This window comes from Rhipicephalus microplus, chromosome 4 (assembly GCF_043290135.1).
Source record: "Rhipicephalus microplus isolate Deutch F79 chromosome 4, USDA_Rmic, whole genome shotgun sequence".
NCBI classification, from domain to species: Eukaryota; Metazoa; Arthropoda; class Arachnida; order Ixodida; family Ixodidae; genus Rhipicephalus; species Rhipicephalus microplus.
The window spans coordinates 135,165,960-135,180,271 of NC_134703.1; the positions used below are offsets into that span (position 1 = coordinate 135,165,960).

At 45.6% G+C, this 14,312-nt stretch overlaps 1 protein-coding gene across 4 annotated transcripts in view; it reads left to right on the forward strand.

Moving 5' to 3' along the window:
* The first annotated feature begins 7,636 nt into the window (after positions 1–7,636).
* Positions 7,637–14,312, forward strand: part of LOC142814620 (protein sax-3-like) — a 162,130-nt gene continuing 155,454 nt past the window's right edge. For 3 of the 4 annotated variants that reach the window (XR_012894990.1, XR_012894989.1, XM_075893671.1), the window contains exon 1: positions 7,637–8,099. Coding sequence is in view for 2 of the 4 variants with exons in the window: in XM_075893671.1 (XP_075749786.1) it covers positions 7,982–8,099 (118 nt within the window). In the remaining 2 variants the exon portion in view is untranslated. The remainder of the gene's footprint in view (positions 8,100–14,312) is intronic. The other variant, XM_075893670.1, reaches the window with a different exon arrangement.

A 14,312-nucleotide genomic window follows, 5' to 3' on the forward strand; every position in this document is an offset into this window, starting at 1 on the left:
GGCGGCACTAAAACATAGCGCCGCTTGCTCGGCTCTTCACTTGTATGGCTGTTTCGTGGACCCAGTGTGCGCACCAATCCGGAGTTTCTCTGTTGTAGAGCCGAGAATGGTGGACGACAGTGTGGCTACAGACAATAAATACGCCATGGGAGAGAGAGAGAGACCTGGTACACTGGGAGGAAGACATGGTAAAGCCATAAAACGACGCTGTCAAGTACGCGGTCGGAGAAGGGCATTCACGAGCGAGCAATATCTGTGCGTTCCGCAGTTCTGAAGAATACGGTGCAGAAGAGACAGAAGCGCAGATGTATTCTTCAACTGTGCCGAGCTGCAGACCAGAAGAGTGGCTGAGAGAGTGAAAGGCCGTTCTTGCTCTCGAAACGTCGGTGACCCGTCTGGTTTATGTCGCTTGAAGCTGGCGGGAACAAAGTCGAGACGTAGCAGGAAAGCGAGCCAGATAGATACGAAAATGGGTGTCGCCAGCCGCAGGGCTTTTGGGAAGAGCGGAAGACGGAGAAAAACAGAACGTGTGGTGGATGGCGTGAGAACAACCGGTGGACTTTTTGGCTCAGCTACGGGACGGAACGATGCCCAAGAGCGTGTGGTTCACCAGTTAAGTTATGACGATCTACAAAAATACTTCGCGCGTGAAAATAAAAATAACGGACATATTAGGAGTGTGACATGTCCTGTGAATGTTTAATGTTATAGAAAGGATAGAAAGTGAGCAATAAGCTAGAAGAGGGATGAAACAAATGTTTTCATCTTTGACTCGCAAACACGCCCCGCATGCTCCAGACGGGTCTTATCTTTCTAGGGCTTTCTGAGCATGCTTGATCACAAAATTGATGAACTTTGCCCAGATTGCGGTGAATAATGTTCTTTGAGTTACATGCTCTGGCAGAATGTAAAATTGAGGAAGATTGGATAATGTCAATCACAGACCCTAGACAAGACGTCCCGCTTCAGGCTGTCCAGAGAGCTCGTCAGCGTGCGGTCTCTGTTGCGACATGGGTATAGCCAACGGCTGGGTGGGGACCTACCTAATTGGCCCACTGCCTCCCCTTTCAGGACCACAATTAAGTTGTTTACCCTGTCATCTTCGGCTCCATTTCAGTGCTAAGTTACAAGAAACAACCAGCGCCACCAGAAACTTTTGAATATGGCTTTTATTGTTATTTCTTGCATCCTATACCACGCTGGCATGCAAGAACAGACGATCGAGATTTCCTCTGTTCTGAAACCGCTAAAATCCTCGCATAATTCAAGACTGTGTTTGGTGGGTGGCGCGCGGACTTTATTTTTCTTCTCTAGATTAGCTAGTGTGGTGGTTGACGCCTAAAATTGTGCACCAAATGGTCACTTTGAGCAAACTTTTTAATCGTTGCCCATTGTGCTGCAGCCACAGCCCACGACTTGCGGTAAGTGATTCACTACAGTAGTTGATTCACATGATATTCTGTTGGTGCGTTTCCCCAGACATTTAGTTTGACTATAGCATATGGCCACAAACTTCCACCCAGAAGTAAAAATAAAACAAGAGCCCATGAATCCGCTCTCTGGCTATCCTTGCCACTCTATCTGCATTAATCGTTCTTTCCTGGCTGAGTTGTGTCGATGTTTTGATGTTCCCCATCGAGTACAGTGCAACCAAACATAGTGGAAAAGCCGCGTTCCAGTATTTCACGTTTTCCACGTTTACGTGTTGGATGGCAAGTGTAGCGTCATCAGCGCTAGAACGAAGAGGCGCCAAACGACGGGGCGTTGACATACTAACATAGGCGTATGCCTATGTTAGTATGCATTATGCATATGCATATAACATCAACCTTTAACCGCGTCATCTGGCACTCTCGTGACTCTGGTAAGTATCGCGCACTGGAGCGAAACTGTGAACCAGCGTCTTGAGCTTTCGCTGATTGTGATAGACTGACAGGAGCACAAAGGTCTCGGTCTGTATTCGCTAGAGCATCTTATGTTGAAATGTTCCCAAAAGAATAGTTATTCAATCACGATGCGAGACATATCAGTGATGCCGGCTTCTCAACGGCAAATTCACTTAAACTGATGTTCTGTGCACAGTGCCCGAAGTTTTGTCATTTTAAACTCTTTTCTAGCCATTCATGAATGCAAAGACACAGTGTGCAAGCACTCGTGCCTTTTTCCTATTTTTCATTCGGTAACCTCTATCGCTCTATGTGCGAGCGTTACGGCATACAGTTTGTATGAAGTTCAGGATCATCTATCAATTCCCTTTTGCATGTTTCTGAACTTCAATATACGTTCATATATATTCACTGAAAAAGAAAATACAGGGCTTGTATGCAGTTCAGCTAAAAAAAACGAAAATGACAGCACAAAAAGTTCTCAGCGCTAACAGGTAAGCGTGATTCACGAAGACTGCCTAGGTATTTTTACTAAGTCGTGCTCTCTCTAGGACGTGTAAATATGCAGCTTCTGAAAGGCACCTCTCATCTACGCGTGTTCCAGAATGCAGCTTACAATGAAACTTCTATGAGACGTTTAGTGTATTACACACCTTGAAGTTTAGGCTTGTACGACCTCACAATTTTACAAGCCGTTAAACACGACGAGTATACGTGCATCGAATCATTCGACGTTGATTATTTGAGCCAGGAACTTTGCTATCCTATAGGCTCGCACAGTATCTTGACGATGTTTTACTCCTCGCCTTCCTTTTTCTCGTTTCTGTCTTTCCCTTCACGATGTTTTCATTAGAGTAACAAAAAATGAAAACTTTCAAGATGACTACACCTTACGCGACACCGGCCAACGGAAATGCTGAAATATATATAGACACCACTTTTCAATTGTAAATGGCAAACCAGATTTTCAAAACGAGAGCGTGTGCTCCTTTTTTTGAGATGTTATGGAACGATTAATTGAGTTCCCGAGAAACGGAACAACATTCCCTTCAACTAAGAACAAACACAGAGTGGTACTTGCTTAATGACACTTCCAGAATCAGGCGGATGTGGGCTTCTCAAGGGCCTTTCCGAATGATGAATTGACTGCTTTAGTTCCGCTCTGCTGTCTCGTCCACTGATGGATTACAGGGCAATGGGAGGCGTCTGCGCTTCTTCAAGCTTCCGTCTGCTGGAGACATACGTCGGAGTTCTTTCATTTCACTTCACTGCAATTGCTGGAAAACATCAACGACGTTATTCGGTGAGCTCGGAAGTAAAACGTATATAGAGTAAGTCAAGCTCTTCATTTACAGTGGTTCGGAAACAAATTGTAGAAATCCGACGTCCCGATAGAAGGTGAGCTTCCGCGTATCCCTCAAAGGATCTAGAGATGGTCATAGCACGTGAGTGATTCTTCGTTTCGGCTGATGAATGATTTTATTTTGTGGATAATAGCTTGAAAGCGTCGTGAAAAACACTGACAGAGGTTTTTTTGTGGCCTGCAGTACTGTTATGCGCTTGCGCGAAAAGTTTCAATATTCGATTACAGTGAGAATGTTATGTTTTGCGTCAATTCCTACAGAATTACCATCTACGAAAGAGAAGTTATGTTGTTCTGGAATCGGTAATTTTTTCTAAGTACCACTACAGTTTTATGTTTGGTAATAGTATCATTTCTCCATAATGATGCTTTTGCTATCACGACTATATAGCATGTTACAGAAGTATGACACTAAGTTAATTTCTTTCAGGAAGTAGTGCAATTGACTTCAGGGATTATTTGGTGTAATTATACAGCACGAGTGAAAGGAAGTTTCAAGAAGCTCGGGGAATCTTTCAGAAACCCTAATGAATAATTTATTGTAAATGATTAAGGTTTTAGATATCTATTCAAAGACAATAGTGCATGTCCGTACGTCCCTCTGTCTCATACAACAAACCATCGTAATGAAGAAGTAAAAGCATAAAAGAAAATAGTATTTCTTGGCACCCTTCGGCTTGAATCCGCGTATCCACGCTTCGAAAGCAAGCGTATTACCCAGCGGCCTTTCCCCCTTCCTCTATTTTTTTTTTAGCGTCGAAACACCTTAAAGGAGAGACTTGTCTGGTGTGCGTTGTCACAGCTACATTACACGGGGAACGCTCGTGTAGAGAATGGTTAAAAAGAACGTTTCACGGCAGGCTAATATCTATCATAATTGCAACCGCATTACTTAAAATTTACGCAAGCACAATTCCTTTATGCTAGTCGGTGACTTTAACGTTCACATTGTTGACGTAAGGACCTAGCTTTCTCTGCCACTCTTCCTGTCCCTTTAAGTCGCTTTGTTTCGCTCAGTTTACCTTATATGGGGCAATGCTCAGGCAACATATGTGAGACACACCGTGACACATACAAAAAAGGTTGAACGATTCACTAATATCAATCGTCATTGTGACGGAACATTGTGACCGAATAACACTCATTCGCCTTGAAGATGAGCTCCCCGACGTTGTCAGAATCAGTGCGTATGCGGACGACATGTGCATATGGGCATCTGGAGCAACGCGATCACAACTGCGAACAAGGCTACAACAAGGCACATCAATAACATCTAAGTACTTGTGTTGTCAGGGCCTAGAACTTTCAATAGCAAAAGGTGCTGCATTGGCATTTACGAAGAAATAAATGTCACGGTACCCAATCTTCGCTGATGGAGCAGCGATTCCCACGGTCAAGCACTTACCGCTATTTAGGGGTCGTCATTGGCCGCAACCTGTCCTGGTGGAAGCATGTGACTGCGCTGCGGAGCAAACTAATCAGTTTTGTGTATGTTCTTCGTGTTACAGCAGGACTGAGCCCTTCAGAGAAAAGTCTTCTGCAGTTGTACGGGGCCTTTTTTGTGGGCTATATATGGTACAGCTCACCTGTACTTTCCGGCATGTGTGCAACGTGCCTTCGTACTATGGAGAGTCTTCAGGCATGAGCACTAAGAACATTCATAGGCCTGCCACGGTGCCCATCAACGTTGGCACTGTAGAGCCCCGCACCTACCCTATACATATTTACACGTCCCGTGAACCTCTTTGAGTGCACTTTCGTCTGCTGACCCTACATGCACAGCACCCGTTGTCTTCGCTACAAGCGTACCGACCAGACTGTACCTATTCACGACAGTGCCTCGATACGCATAGACATATGATCCCTTCAGACTTTGCACCTGCCACAATCTCCAGAGTTTCTTCATGGACATTGACTAAACCACTGGTGTGCCTTCATATACGTGGAATTTTGTGTAAGTCGTATGTTTTTTATGTTGCCCTCAAGACTCTCACCTTGGCACACTTGGATGACCGACACAGCGACTATGTGCACATCTACACAGCGACTATGTGCACATCTATACCGATGGATCCGTAACTTCGTCTACCCCAGATGCAGTCTTCGGAATCCCTCAACTTGGTATTTCCCGACAGTACAAATTAGATCACAGGTCAACTTCGACAGCAACGGAACTTGTTGCTACACAGGAAGCCATAAAATTTGCGAACGGCCAAGCACCGCGTAAATGGACGATTCTGTCCGATGCAAAACCAGTGCTTCAAGCCATCCATTCTTGCTCAAGAAGAGACCAACTTTACGCGTTAGCATTTGACCTAGCACACAGGAGTGGTCACTTGATTACACTCCAATGGGTTCCTGGACACTGCGGCCTGGTTGACAATGAACAAGCCGATAGCGAAGCAAAAGCAGCAGTATACAACGCTCCTACGAACGTCAAAGTATACCGTATTCGCAAAGTGACGTCAACACATTGTTGAGAACGCTCATGCACTCATGCGCTGCCACTTACTGGTCCCTACCAGACCGTCGGAACAAGCGTCTGTGGAAAACAGACCCTGATATGACTTTTCGCTTTACTGCTAACATCAGCCGAAGACATGCTAATATACTGCACCGGATTCGCCTGGGTGTCGTTTCACTCGTCCCTACACCCATCTAAGCGGCCGTGCGGAGAGTCCGAATTGTGAGCGCTGCCAAGTACGCGAAACTTGAGCTCATATATTTTGTGACTGCCCATTATACGTGGAGCAAAGAAAAATGCTAACTTCAACGTTGCCAAGCATCGAACGAACGCCAGTAAGTGAAAGCCATATGCCATCAGCAATGAACGACCAGTGTAAAAAAATGCTACAAGGGCTGTTTCAGACTTTATCAAAAGCACTGGACTAGATACCAGACTGTAGGTTGCTATACTAAGTGGCTGCTGTACATACGTACCACCTGTTCTTGTCCCCATCATCATCCTTCATCCCTCTTTCATTCCTCTTTCATATACCCACTGTGTAGAGTACTAGGCTAGAGTGAACTAGCTCAGGCTGACCTCTCTGCCTTCTAATAAATTCTCACTCACACACAAAACACTCCACAAGCACAAACCTTTTATACCAGTCGGCGCCTTCAAAATCGACAATATGGACCTTACGACCTCGCTTCGCCCACCCATCATGATTCGTTTCGTGGAGATTCGGGGATGTTATAGTTATACACGGGGTTTTGAGCTGACCCCAGACCGCATCGTAGTTAAAATGAGTGTTCGAACAGCGAAGCTGTTCCTTGTCGACTCTTCGCCGTTGTCGTTAAGTAGCTCGTCGAACGGAATTTCGACAACGCAGAGGAGGCGATCAACACGAGGTCGCGCTTCAACACGAGCCCACACTTCATCTTTTGAAGGCTCCACTGAATCTTGCCGTACTAGAGTAAAGACCCTCTATATAGGACAACATCAAGATGCGACAAGGAGGATCCACGCAATAGGAAAAATTGAATGCGAAAATTTGGTGCAGAATGTCGCGTTTCGGTATAGCCGCAGGTTGCGCCTTGTGCGGGACGGTTCCATACGCTGCCTTTTTAAAACCGCCTCTCGAATTCATACAGCTGTTTTTCTGTCTCAACATAAGACAGGGGGTTTCGTATTCCGTCTCTCACGGCAATGCGAATTGCATTTCGTCAGTTTCTTTGCTTGCGGGAAGATCTTGTTGAAGATGTTGTGGAAATTCTCCCACGCTGCACTAATTTTGTTACTGCAGTTCTCAAGTTGTCTTATGAGAATATTATGATTTGTCAAGGGTTGATAAATTATTTTGACTCGAAAAGGCAAGCTTGCTAACTTTTCAGAAATAAAAATAATATGGTGTCTCGATAGTGATTCCTGCATCCGTTAGCACTTTGCGGTTTTTTTTCTGTCCACCTTTCTTTCTTTCTTAGGAGAAGACAACACGAAAAATCAGTCATTTACAGGTGTCTTCAGTGTGTTAGCATGGGCTTGTTTCAGAAACAGCCTCGTTTCTCCTCGCATTTCGTCGTCTTTCCTATTGTTACAGTGCTGTCCTCTCAACCAGACAACGACACCAATACTCTTAACCTCTCTCCACTCACCACATCGTGTTGCTCTCTCTTTCTCCCTCACCTTGACCAAACTCTTTTAAATCTACATCTTCCGCTACCTCCTCCTTCTCAATACCCAGCTATCGCGTCATCCTCCGATACCTGGTAGCGGATCCCTCGCTCCGGGGCATCTCATCGCTCCGAGAAGCGCCGGCCGCCGCCGCTCCCCTCAATGTGGCGCTGGCGTCGCGCAGCCCCCCTGGCCAACGAGTGATCCCGCTCTTGCTCGCTCCCCGGTGCGACGGGCGGCACGTTTGTATCGCCGAGAAGGCGTCTCCGCGGACGCGTGCGGCCGCCCCGACGCAACTTGTGCCCGCCGTCCGCATCTCGACTCTCTTAGCTCATCCGCGTGGTGTTGTTCTTTCTCGTGCGTCGAAAGAGAAAGAAAAATTGTGCGGAACGTGCTGGCTTCTTTTAGCGTGCCGCGCCAGCGAGTGGGCTTCCGAGACGGAGGTGCTGCGGCTGAATCGCGCCTGCCGGAGAGTGTTTGACGGAAGAGAACGCGACTGGCACGCGAGCCTGCGAAACCACGGCGGCTCTCCGAATTAAGCGGTACCGTTCCCACCGCGCGATCGTGAAGCGAGGAAGTTTACCAGTGCTGCGACCGTAGCATGAGAGCCGAGCTATGGCATGCCAGTGTGATCGCCGCCGGTGGTTCCTCGATCTGTGGATAACGGCCTCTCGGATTACCGTCATCTTTCTGATCTCCCTCATTGTCTCCTCTGGCTACGCCGCGAAAGCAGGTGAGTTGCCCGAAACGATCACGTCTCTTTTTTGTATATGTATTTTTCTTCCTTTTCCGTATAGTGTTTCCTGGTGTTTGCGTCGTTGATACTTTAATATAAGGTATAGCGGCTTCGTACGCGTTGATGCCGTGGTGCCTTTCGCATACCCACGCTATTGACGAACAGAGAACGCTTGCTCTGCTTTGTTTCGCTTTGCACAATTATTGTGGGTGTCGTTACTATCATTTCTCGTTGGAACGATGACGAAGTCTCTTCCAGTTCTTTGGCAAAGCCTAGTGCAGAAGAGAGAAGAACAGTTCACATTGATGGCTGATGAGTGAAATACGAAAAGCAGCCCCGCTTTCCAAAAATTATCAATCTCCAAATCTTAAATTTTGCGTCGCCGTATACGACCACGTTGAGAATGTGTCACCTGTTCTGCATACCGAGTGCGCTCTTTTATTCGCACGCTAATTACGCCAGATAGTCATTGTTCTCAGGAATACCTCTATGTATACTGGTGACTCGGACAAAACCGTCTTAAAAAGGGATGTCCTTTTCGGCTTTCCGTGGAAAGCACCCCGAGTAATATTTAGTGAATAAAATCTCTTATCACATTACGCATGAATTAGTGAGTTCAAATCTTTGATTAAAAAAAGAAGTCATTGATTGCGCAAATATAGAAACAGATCTGTAGAAAACGCTCACCAGGCCACAAGCCTTTCAAGAATACGTGCTTGCCGTTGCGAACAAGTATTGAAGTTCAGGAAGTAAATTAACATCCTCCTCTCCTTCGTCAAACACTAAAGAAGTGTTTAGGAAAAGTGATTTAAGGCAAGGTATTTCCTCACTACACTTTCCTCTGGTTAAATAATATTAGTGTAATCCAGTTTATGGCGAATACAGGCAACCTCGTTGGGCCAGTCACGCATAAAAGTCGTTTGTAATTATTACTGTAGCGAATTTTACGAGAAGTCATGTACGTAGCGCAGTAGACTACAAAATTTTCAGCGAAAAGCAATGCGGTCGTGTGACACGTGATGAAATGCGAAATAACCGGATAAGGAAACCATGGAAAGCCTTCCTCCTTATTCTGCAATCGCTGATTCGAACAGCCGCAGTAGTGTGGTGATTTAATGATGTTCGTCATTGATTTGCTCGAAAAGATGGATGGCAGAGAACGCTCGTACATTGAAACGATAAGAACATGCATTGGGTATCAAGAAATCCTGGCAGAATGCAGCTATCATGCGATTGACAAAATATAACGGCTAGTACACGATGACACTCGGTTAGGCACTGGGAAGAGTGTTGTACTTTTCGTGATCATTTAATTCTTGCTTAGGCGGCATCGCTTTACTATTCGACACATCGAAGGGTGAATTCTATATTATAATGCAAATATGCCTATAAGAAGGAGCTCAGATTATCGACCAGTAATTGTAACGCCTGTCTTTTGGCCACACTATACCACGCAGAGTGTAATGACTACATGCTTTAACCTACCTATGCAGGTAATATATTTTACGTTTCCAGTAGACAGCATGCATTTCTTTTCGCAGAGCGGCGGCTCTCCATGTCGAGTCCAATAGTTTCCTACCTTTTTCTAACAGCGTTCGCAACCAAACCAAGCCCAATTTATATGCCAGTTCTTTTGCCATGAAATAACACAACAACTTCGTGACTATTTTGGGATGTGATAGCATGAATACAATTAGTTGTACAGCATTGCCATTTGACCACCACCTCCAATAATAATAATAATAATAATAATAATAATAATAATAATAATAATAATAATAATAATAATAATAATAATAAATCAGTATATTTCTATGCAGTTTTATTGTTTCTTATCTGCCCAAGCATCATTACGCTTGTATGACTGCGAATAGCAAAGAACGGAATCCCTAAAATGTATGCGGATACCTGCCACTTTAGCTCAATTACCAATATAAAATAGGTTCAGGATTCGCCGTACAAAAATTGTTAATTACCATACCTCATAATGTAACACGAATCAAAAATATTGCATCATCTTCTACGCGGACGCAGTTTAGCCGCTGGTCCTCTGTATCGTTATGTTGACTGAGACGAAGCCACCTTGAAGAATATGACAAGCATCCATGAAAGCACCGAGCACCCATGCTTCTAACAATTGCTTGCATAGTGCGAAAACACGCATGGCGAAGGCACTGAACGCGGTAAACGTGCGCGCCGACTCCGCGTGAAATTCGCGTGCCTGTTTTGCGAAGTCGTGCGGGAGCCGTGGCAAAGCCGCTCGCTCGCTAACACACTCACCTGCGAAAACAAAATAAAAAGAAGAACTCCGTACATCAGGCACGGTTCCTTCTTTACGTCAACACGCCGGCGCGTGCCACTTCGGGGCAGCGGGCGAAGAGACTCGGTATCGCACACCAACAATCGCATAAACGCGGCGTCGTTCCGCAAACAGCGAAGAGCGCTGACTTTGCGCTCTCCGCCCACCCTTCGTGCAGTAATCTAGTAAGCGTCGGGACACCCCTACGTGCGCTGCTTGCCTGACCTCCGGCAACGACGAAGATTGGGGACGACGTCTTCCTTTTGTGAGGCGCCGCCGCAGCGCGGTGAGTGTTTACCTCCGAGCACCCCGCCGACCGATGCCGCCACCGAGCGGACCAAGCATCGATGTCGCCTCGAGGTCGCCAAGGGCGCAGCTGCCCGACAGTGAATCACAATCGGGGGAAGAAAAAGGCAGCGGCGGGCGAGGGAGGCTGTACATGACGCGCTGGCACCACCCGGGCGCCGCCACCCGAACCCCGACTCGGGCCGTTGACTTTCTCCCGGTCGCGCCTGCACCAAAAGCAGACCCACCACCGCGAAGAGGAGGAGGTCGTCACAATGGTCGGCCCGCCTTGTACCCACACCATTGTGTCTTCTGTTCCAGCCTACAAAGGCTTTGTGTGCGTGCTCGCTGTGTGTGAGTGTGCAGACACCTGCCTGTTGCTGACTCTGTCGATGCCACGCGGATTCCCAACGCTGTTTCAGCGTGCTCCTTCTCTGAAGAGAAGATCCTCGGATCGTGGATCTGCGCGTTGCAGGCTAGCAAAGTGACGCGGTCATGGCTACGTTTTTCTAATATTGACTGGATTAAGCGACCACTTGTAAGCGTGCAATGGACAGGCACACATGTACCCTGATGGTGTTCGCTAACCTCTCCGTCCTTTTCTTTAATACCCTCACTCTTTCCGCAGCGTTGATAGCGAATCAGACTCACGCCTGGTTGATCGTCCCGCCTTTATTTTCTTCCCTCCCTCCACCTCCTTCCCGAGCCTCTTCACAAATCGGGTTGCCTCTTCACAAAACGCGGCACCCGGGTGGTGTCGTCTTTCCGTACTTAGCAGGCTGCCGTTTTGAGCCCGGAGCGCTCTTGTACGGTAGCCTGATTTTTAGGACGCGTACGACGCCGCTCTCACGAAGCTATATTTAGTAAGCAAACACATTTAAATGTAGGCACGTTCTTCGCGATGACCTCATTGACCCACTTGTTAATTTGTACCGTTGGTCAATGACTTTTATTAGACACCTCCCAATATTATATGCTTATGCGTAGCTGCATATGGTGTTGAGAGCTCAAACCGGTATTTTGAATACAACTGCTGGTGTACGTTTTCTTTGCCGTTGCCTCTTCTGCAGATTAGTTCACACCCTTCCTTTCGTGCTATTCACTCAACGCTGGTACAAGCGCCCCTGGAAAGTTTTACGCAGCGAAGCAGTGCGTTCAGTGCGTTGCTATATTTGATAGTTCATCTCAAAAATCCAAACAAGGCAGATTTTTTTTTCTGTTATCAGGCTCTCGTCATACACAAGTAAATACGCTTTCAGAGTGTCTAACTGCCCCAACACAACATCGTTGCTGGACTAGCCATTCGTACTCCATCCATTCCGTTCACATTGGAACACAGGTCGCACTGACAAACTTTGTGCATGTGACATCGAACTCATCAACTGTGACCAAACTTCAGAGCACGTAAGCACATGCATGACTGAATGCCCTGATTATGAATTTCCTCTTGAACATATAGCATTTTTTTATTCGTCTTTCTACAAAACACAGTCGCTGTGGCAAGCCATTGTTTGTCGGTAGGATCGGGGCCATTTCAATTTGCTTCCGTCTACTGTTTGACAAACGATGTGCTTCTCGCAGATGCTCGCTTGCTGAGAGTTGGCCGGAGCATTAAGAAGTCCGCACATTGTGCGCTGCAAGAACTCGAATAGCTTTGCCAGCGGCATACGTTCTTATCAAACATGCACACACGTACGCGTAAAATTCAGGTATACGCTGTCTAAAGACAAGTAAAACGCTCGTATAGCCACGATGCCACAGAAGAAAAAAGACGTAATGAGTTGAGAAAAGTTATAATGATTGGATTGAGATTATCTGCAAAAAATGCTTTATTATAGCAAGAAGGGCGCATAATTTATGATATAACAATCTTCCATCAATTGGTAACTCGGCGAAATGTCAGGCCACGATGACAAACGGCCAGAAATGTTTGTGGATATATACAAGTGATCTGAAAGTACAATCGTGTGAAGCTGAAAGCGTGTTTCTCGAACCCACCCCGTTTCTCGAACCAACCCCTTTTCTGGTAATAAACATGGAGGACGGTTACTAAAGCATGGTGTCTATATCCTTCGATGTGGGTGGCTCGGTGCTACATTAGATGATAGGGCGCTTTGATGCGCGTTTTCCCTGCTTTAGGGTGAGGACATATGCGTTGTCTACAGCGGCGCATCTGCCACGTAATTAGTGGGCAGTGGCAAGGATAAGCTATAGGAGGAAGAAACATTATTCAGATAAAACGAGAAAGAAAGTCGTTAACATGACCTGTCGCTGAATCGAAGGTTCGACTGGAAGGAAGGACAGGTTCAATGGACTGGGCCAAACACATCTATTTGGCTCACGTTTTCCTTGTCCGCAAGCCATACCCAGTGCCCGTCGAACGTGTTCGTTATCAGAAACGATCGGACGTACTGTTGTATTTTTTACACGCAGTTAGTTCGTATATAATTTCCACCGTCACCTTGTTTGATATATTTTTTAATATTCTGTGCTAGTACGGATTTCTATACCGCGATAGCGTAAAAGAACTCGTTTCTCAGAAATTCAAGTGTGGACGTCAGCGGTTGTGAGCGAAAAATTATCATATTTTCGTGAACGAAGAATCGAGAAAGATGCGAATAAAATTAATAAGATATTCTGGATATAAATGGGAATTGAACACTGGTCTTCCGCGTGGCAAGCGGGTGCTCTACCACACAGCAACCCCTCAATTTTCGGCGTGTGTTTCCTACATAGTATTCAATAAAAATGTAGAGTACGTATATCATAGCGTACAAAATACTTAAGGTATCTCCGACAAATAAGCAATAGGGGTAACAAAACGATACCACATAACACCGTATCTATGGATATTTGAGCTAACATAGTGCACAGGCACTCCTCTGCTTGTGAATACAATGAAAATAACTTCCTCTGCTGTGAAATGCAGTGAAATTAAATTTAATGCTTTACAAGCACACGCGTCCTGTATAAATGTTTCACAATACAACATGAAATATTGCCGTAATAATGCGTGGAACAAGCGTACATTGACATCTGGACGCCACAACATGGGATTATCATAGTGACTCATAGCTTGAAGCCTGTCACCCACTACAAAAGGCACACACGCCACTGCACAATAAAGGCCACGTAGTGGGTGCAAAGCAAGTTCCGAAAGAATTCATACACTAATTCTTTGAAATAAGGAACAAAATATCGCACTCAAGCCTCAAAGCCGAAGTTTAAGGGTCCTATAATTTTTTTCACTCCATCCTGTGCTTGAATTAGGTACGCCATTTCGCAGACAGAGGAAAACGCCCCGCGATAAAGCGAGATAACGGTGGTGGTATAGATTAGCAAACAGGGCAGTCGTGCTTCAGAACTGGATGAGTTATTACTTGATTTCTGCATTTCCATGGCGCATATATATGGTTGCATTTCGGTACACGTGAAAAAAAAAAAGGAAAAAATTGTAATAGTAATTATCTCTTCCTTCTGACGGGTTAAACTGTGAAATATCCTTTTAATAGGAAAATTTTCTAGATGACAAAAATTACATACTGCAAGAGATTGATACAACCTGATATGTTATATGTGTAAGTAACGGCACATCGAAGAAATTGATGCAACAACAAAAATAAGAA